The sequence below is a fragment of the Piliocolobus tephrosceles genome, chromosome 9, assembly GCF_002776525.5.
Source record: "Piliocolobus tephrosceles isolate RC106 chromosome 9, ASM277652v3, whole genome shotgun sequence".
Lineage (NCBI taxonomy): Eukaryota > Metazoa > Chordata > Mammalia > Primates > Cercopithecidae > Piliocolobus > Piliocolobus tephrosceles.
In genome coordinates, this window is record NC_045442.1 from 37,553,599 (window position 1) to 37,561,450 (window position 7,852).

The 7,852-nt window shown below is 35.9% G+C and overlaps 1 protein-coding gene and 1 pseudogene across 2 annotated transcripts in view; both read left to right on the forward strand.

Moving 5' to 3' along the window:
• Positions 1-4,670, forward strand: part of BLNK (B cell linker) — a 78,090-nt gene extending 73,420 nt beyond the window's left edge. For both annotated transcript variants that reach the window (XM_023206268.3, XM_023206267.3), the window contains one exon: positions 4,277-4,670. In XM_023206268.3, the coding sequence (XP_023062036.1) occupies positions 4,277-4,396 (120 nt within the window). In that variant the 3' untranslated portion in view covers positions 4,397-4,670. The remainder of the gene's footprint in view (positions 1-4,276) is intronic.
• Positions 4,671-5,091: 421 nt separating this feature from the next.
• On the forward strand, positions 5,092-7,624 carry LOC111538741 (annotated as a pseudogene).
• Positions 7,625-7,852: the final 228 nt, after the last annotated feature.

Sequence of the window (7,852 nt, forward strand, 5' to 3'; positions counted from 1 at the left end):
CAGTCTGACCTGAGATTTTAGTCCAGGGGCAAATATAAATCAAGGTTTAAATGTCAAGTTGAATTAAGGTTGTAAGAATTAAGGTCAAGGTCCAGACCTCCAAAGTCAAGACCTAAAGTCTCAACTAAAGTACCAAGGTAGGTTACCAGGGAAGGATCCAGAAGAGATGCAGAAACTTGAGTTAAAACATTAGACTATAGCCCTTGTACCAGAATGAGTTTATGGGCCTGCAGCAAGAAAAAAAATCACATGGGTCTTAAATATTAACCAGACATTAACTTTAATGCCTCTTTAATCTGGACCAAACTCAATGCTTACCATATCTCAGTTTAGCCAGCCTGCTCCTATAAATGAACCCTGAAATATGAGCTGGAGTAACCCATGAATGGTCTAGAAATGGAGTGATACTTATTCTGGTTTTGAATTCTGGGTTGAATCTGAATGGGTAGAATGTAAGTTGGAGGGAAGGAGAAGGAGAAAAATGGGAAGAACAATCTATGCAGGGAAAACGGCATAAACAAAATTCAAGGTAAGAAATATTTACTTTCAAGATGCCTTCAGAAAAAAGGTACACCATTCCAAACCCAGCACCTGTTAGAAAATATTTGAATTGTTGGAAAGTGTCTTGACTGCTGAAGTGTCTGTCTTCTCCACTACATGAAGCCAAGGACAATGTCTTTTCATCTCTGTATTTCCAGAATCAGAGCACAGTATCTGACTTCAGCATACACTTGATAAATAATTATTAAGCGACTGAATTGATTTGATTGAGTGATTACAGGCAGGAGAATAGCATTTGCAAAACAAACTGAAAAAGTCATGTGTATTTTTTATTTTGCTTTTTAGACAATTGTGGTTAAAAAACCACATATAAAATTTACCATCTTAATCATTTTAAGTGTACAGCTCAGTAATGTTAAGTATATTTACATTGTTGTGAAACAGATCTCCAGAACTTGTTCATCTTATAGAACTAAAACCCTATACCCACTAAGCAACAACTTCCCTTTTCCCCCTCCCTCCAGCCCTTAGCAACCACGTTCTATTTTTATGAATTTGAATACTTTAGATACCTCATACAAGTGGAATCACACAGTATTTGTCCTTTATGACCAGCTTATTTAACTTAGCATGATGTCTTCGAGATTCATCCATGTTGTAGCGTGTGTCAGGATTTCCTTCCTTTTTAAGGCTGCATAGTATCTCATTGTATCTATATACCACATTTTGTGTGTCTAACGTCCATCAGTGGACATTTGTGTTGCTTCTACCTCTTGGCTATTGTGAATAGTGCTGCTGTAAACATGGGTGTGCAAATCTCTCCAAGACACTGCTTTCAATTATTTGGGGGTATATACCCAGAAGTGGGATTGCTAGATGATACGGGTATTCTATTTTTAGTTTTTTGAGAGCCTCCCATACTTTTTTCCATAGTAGTTGCACCGTTTTACAATTCCACCAACAGCACACGAGGGTTTAACTTCTTCACATCCCCACCAGCACTTGTTGTCTTCTGAATTTTGTTGTTGTGGCTTTATAGTAGCCGTCCAAATGGGTGTGAGGTGATAGCTCATTGTGGTTTTAATTTGCATTTCTCTGATGATTAGTGATGTTGAATATTTTTCATATGCTTTTTTGGCCACTTGTATGTCATCTTCAGAGAAATGCCTATTCCGTTTTATAATCAGGTTATTTGACTTTTGTTGTTGCTGAGTTTTAGAAGTTCTTTATATTTCTGGATATTAGCCCTTAGCAGATAAATGATTTACAAATATTTTTTCCACTCCATAGGTTACCTTTTCACTCTGTTGATTGTGTTATTTGCTGAGCAAAAGCTTTTAAGCTTGATATTGTCTTGTCTATTTTTGCTTTTTTTGCCTATGTGCTTAGTGTCATATCCAAAAAATCATTGCCAAATCCAGTGTCATGGTGTTTCCCCCCTACATTTTCTTCTAGAATTTTTATATCGGGGAATTTTATTTTGCTTTTAACAAAGTCTCAGATAATTTTATAATGCAAAACTCTTGAATCTGAGAGCACTAATCAAGACCAGTCTTTGGTTTTAAAATGTAGATTGCATTATCATTTAACATCCTAAAGCTTCTCCAGCAGTCTAACTTTTCTATAAGAGGCTTAAGGGTGGGTGAAGAAGCTGTCCTATTTCGAGGTCCTGAAATTCTCTCACAAATTTTGAACTCCCTGAGGGGCTCTGGATTTTGTTGTCCTGCTAGGAAACTCTGGGAAACAGGAATTCCTCTTGGCCTAATGAATCTTCATCTCTACTTTAGAATGAATAGACTAGAGCTTCACCTCACTTCCAACATATTCAGCCTATGGATTCCAAAATAAGTAGTATATTACTATAATAGCATCTGGAGGTACTGACAGTCAATTAAAACTCTTACTTAAAGTATCTATAATAAAAGGATTATGTCCCCTATACATTGAACATCTGAATGGAAAATTAAAGTGTTGCTTACATGATGTCAATCATGTGGATGTTTTTCTAAAAGTCTGTGTGTTTTTACGTGTATTTGGCTAGAAAAAGTAACCAATTCATTAACTGTTTAACTTTTTATGCAGCTATTTTGGCATTGTGTGATACAGCATTGAGTAATTTTACAGTTTTGACAACGGTCTGCTCTATCTTATTGGCCATGAGATTTTGAGTTATCAAATGAGTTGTTTTTCTGTCCACAAATATGCTGAATGTATCTCTCAAATACACTGTATTAATAAAAACAGAAAAAAAGGAGAGTGAGGGGAAGCTGTAACTATGTTATGCCCAATTCTTTTTAAAATTAAATAACAAATATTCTTCAACTTTATTCCCTACTTCAAATGTTTCAACTCAGCTCAACTCTCTACTGTAAACACTTCAATCCCCAAACACCACAACAAAGCAATACTCACAAATATTCAGGGACTAGAGGGACAGAATGAGATATTTGTTTGTGTAAGTATAGCAATCCTCTCCTATGCTTCCTAGGTTCAGGACACACTTTTTCCCTTGTAATCCACTTCAAAGAGATTGTGCTATTTCATTTTCTGGCCCTTTAGTCCATACATTTAACTTTCAGCTGCATTTGGTTTAGCAACATATTATGCCAAACAAGCAAACAAGCAGAATGAATGTTTTATGGGATTTATAATGAAAGAATTTCATTGGCAATTGCAAGATGGCTGAATGATTGAATAGGAAGTAAAGAATAAAGACTAAAGGTATTTGAAAGTCCCTGTCTCTTACCTCTCTCCCTGACTGAATATTCAGCTAGCCAATTATCTAAAAGACAACTGGTATTTCATTTGAAAATGTTGGCCAATATTCTGAATATTTACTTTGGTCGATATGTAGATACTTGGAAGTCATCCAAACAATTAATAAATGCTTAAAATTTTTACTCCAGATGTTTGTCTTTATCTAAAAAATCGAGAAAATAAAATCAATTGATGGTAACTGCTAAACTCATGGCACTGTTGTAAAACAATCACCACTTTTTAAAAGTGATTCTAAATACATTTAGTGAGTGTGAACTTGTAGCACTTTTGTATACTCGATGCATTTCATTTCATGATCTGTGTTACATTTGTTTTTATCTTTCCTTCAAAACTTTAATTATTTTTCAGAACAAAATTTGTGATAATTTTAAATTAAAACCCATAGACAACAAGGATCAAAATTTGGAAAAACAAGTATGTAAGGAGAGAGCCTAGCATGAAATTTCATTATTTATTAGGCACTAAGTTAACTCTAAGCTTACCAGGAACCAAGTAAAAATGGAAATATGAAGGTTTCCAAAGCTTTATTTGTTTAAAAAAGAAAACAAGACATAAATTTGTTTAGGAAATGACTGTTCCCTTGTACTAAATTCTAAGGTTAATTTATTACATCAGTTCTTGTATCTGAGACTTGTGTAAAGTAAGAGATGATCTATGTTTTGTAAAGAATGTAGAAAAATGCATTGTATGATAGTTTTACATTTCACAGTAAATGAAAAGCAATATATTATGATATTTTATCATAACTCAGTTAAGTAATCTAAGTAGCTATGCTAATTGAGGCTGTCAGCGTGTTTTTCTTCATACTTAATACAGCAAAATCCAAAATCTGCCACCTTGAAGGTTATAGCCTTTGTTAAACTAGGTTTTTTTGTGCATGATGTCAGCTGGGGCGTAATAACTTTTACTAACTTGAGAATGAGAGAAGATGGGAGGAGTGGAGCTCAAAGTTAACACAAATTCCAATGTATAATTCATCTGTGTTTTCTTCCTCTAGTACTTTGGAAGTGTTGCTGAAATCATCAAGAATCATCAACATAGTCCTTTGGTTCTTATTGACAGTCAGAATAACACAAAAGATTCCACCAGACTGAAGTATGCAGTTAAAGTTTCATAAAGGAAAAAAAAAAAGATCAACAACATTGCTTCAGACATTTTCCCCAAGTTTCTCCTTTTGAGAAAAAGTCCCAAAACTTCATATTTTGGATTATGAATCATCCAGTAATAAAATGGAAGATGGAGTCAGCTATTGAGTGGTCATCCATTTCTTTTTAAGAAGCTCACATGGACTTGTTCTACCTATTGCCTGACCTGATGAACTGTTAGTATCTGGTGAGGTTGAGTTATCATGCTACTAATATTTTCCAAATAAATATCTTTATTTTAAAAAATAAGTGTAAAGTATATTATCAAAATAAGAAAATAATGCTCTTGCATAGAACAAAGTAGCTAGAAATTTAAACCTCCATAATGATTATTGGTACACTAATGTAGCTGGGCTCACCACTGCCAATGTTTGATAATTAAATCTTGGTTAAAATTTTAATTTGTAGAAAATAAGGTATTACAGGTAATGTATGATATCTGTAAGTATAGGCAAGAAGGATGTAATGGTTCCTTTTTGTGAGCACTCTCAATCATGGGAGATACATATGGATATGAACTTTCTATAAGTTCTTATCTAGGATTATGCTGTTAGTTTTGCTTACTAAAGATAATTATACCCTCTTTGATCTGCATGTCTATCAAATAGAACCTAAACTTGATATGAGGTTTGTATTAGTCCATTCTCATGCTACTAATAAAGACATACTTGAGACTGGGTGATTTACAAAAAAAAAAAAAAGAGGTTTAATGGACTCACAGTTCCACATGGCTGAGGAGGCCTCACAATCATGGCAGAAGGCAAAGAAGGAGCAAAGGCATGTTTGACATGGTGGCTGCACAAGAGAGAATGTGCAAGGGAACTGCCTTTATAAAACCATCAGATCTCATGAGACTTATTCACTATCACAACAACATGGGAAAACCCGCCCCCATGATTCAGTTACCTCCCACCAGGTCCCCCCCATGGTATTTGGGGATTATGGGAGCTACAATTCAAGATGAGATTTGGGTAAGGACACAGCCAAACCATATCAAGTTTCCAAGTGGAGTGACAGCAAAGCTAGACTAAAAGCCAGTTCCTAGAGAAATAACTATCCCACAAAACAAAGGCAGAAAAGCAGACACTGGTGAACACCAAGGAATAAAAGATACCGTCATGGAGAATCAGGTCCGAGGTCTTAGATCATCCCATAAATGTATCATACTTTGTCATATATTTCTACTGTGTACTTCAGACAGCACTGAAATGATAAAGCAGCTAATTAAGCCTAATAATTAATTGGGGAACACACTCGGCCACTGCGTAAGATAGCAATCTATGGAAGTATTTTGAAAGGCTAGAAGGTAATAATTTCAGAGTAACTCATGACTCAATTGTAAAGATAATTGTATATTTAAATGTCATACACTTTCATAATTACCACCTATGTTATGGATTGAATTGTGGTCCCCCCAAAAAGATATGTTGAAGTCCTAATCCATAAGGCCACATATCTCAGAATGTGACCTTATTTGGGAATGAGGTCTTTACAGATGTAGTCAAGATGAGGTCAGTAGGGTGGGCCTTAATACAATGGTTGGTGTCCTTATAAAAATAGGAAATTTGGATGCAGGCACAGAGAGAAGACTATATGAAGAGAAGAGACACACAGGAAGAATACCACTGGTGATTCCGTCCTGTATGGCTGTTCTCTTGAGCAGTGGTCGTTTATCTCTTCTGCTTTCTCTCCCACCTAAATGTGTGCCGCCACCCGATGGAAGATTCGATGGACATGGACATGAGCCCCACGAGGCCCAGAACTATCTTTTCAGTTTTGAACTAAAGGCTGACAATGATTATCACTTTAAGATGGATAATGATGAAAATGAACACCAATTATCTTTAAGGACGGTCAGTTTAGGGGCCAGTGCAAAGGATGAATTGCACATTGTTGAAGCAGAGGCAATGAATTATGAAGGCAGTCCAATTAAAGTAACACTGGCAATTTTGAAAATGTCTGTACAGCCAGTGGTTTCCCTTGGGGGCTTTGAAATCACACCACCAGTGCTCTTACTGTTGAAGTGTGGTTCAGGGCCAGTGCATATTAGTGGACAGCACTTCGTAGCTGTGGAGGAAGATGTACAGTCAGAAGATGAAGAGGAGGAGGATGTGAAACTCTTTAAGGATATCTGGAAAGCAGTCTGCCCCTAAATGTAGTAGCAAGGTTCCAGAGAATAAAAGTAAAACTTGCTGCTGATGAAGATAATGATGATCACGAAATTGAAGAAAAGCACCAGTGAAGAAATCTATATGAGATACTCCAACCAAAAATGCACAAAAGTCAAATCAGAATGGAAAACACTTAAACCCATCATCAATACCAAGATCAAAAGGACAAGAATCCTTCAACAAACAGGAAAAAACTCCTCAAATACTAAAAGGGCCTAGTTCTGTAGAAGACATTAAAGCAAAAATGCAAGCAAGTATAGAAAAAGGTGGTTCTCTTCCGAAAGTGGAAGCCAAGTTCATCAATTATGTGAAGAATTGCTTCCGGACAACTGACCAGGAGGCTATTCAAGATCTCTGGAGTGGAGGAAGTCTCTTTAAGAAAATAGTTTAAACAATTTGTTAAAAATTTTCCATCTTATTTCATTTCTGTAACAGTTGATATCTGGCTGTCCTTTCTATAATGCAGAGTGAGAACTCTCCCTAACATGTTTAATAAATGTTGTCCGGGTTCCATTGCCAAGAATGTGTTGTCCAAAATGCCTGTTTAGTTTTTAAAGATGGAACTCCACCCTTTGCTTTGTTTTAAATACATATGGAATGTTGTGATAGGACGTAGTGGTAGCAGTGGTCAGACATGGAAATGGTGGGGAGACAAAAATATACATGTGAACTAAAACTCAGTATTTTAATAAAGTAGCATGGTTTCTATTGAAAAAAAATTACTACATGAAGATGAGGGACTGGAGTGATGCATCTATAGGCCTGGGAGCTGCAAAGATTGCCTGCAAAACATCAGAAGCTAGGAAGAGGCAAGAACAGACTTCCTTTCAGGTTTTAGAGGGAGCATGGCCCTGATGGCACCTTGATTTTGGACTTCAAGTGTCCGGTACCTGAAGACAATAAATTTCTGGATTTTTAAGCCACCCAGTTTATTATGGTGGCCATATAAATCTAATAAAATTTATATGCAGTTTTTACATTCAGGTATATAGGGATTTGGGAAATTTTGTATGGAAAGGTTTTTTTTTTTTTTCTCCTTTTAGGAAAACCATTGAATCCTTTAGAATGTACTAGAAAGGATGACTCACAATTTAAACTGGGAAACTGGGGTAATTTTTTTTGGTAAAGCAGAGCATCTGTTTGTAGTATGTGGTATCAGCTCTCTAGTTTCAGTTTTCCTCAGTGTTACATGGAATTATTTTCTATTTAAGTAAATCCTCATTAATTCCTGCTACCACAGCAACCCTGGCTCCATAA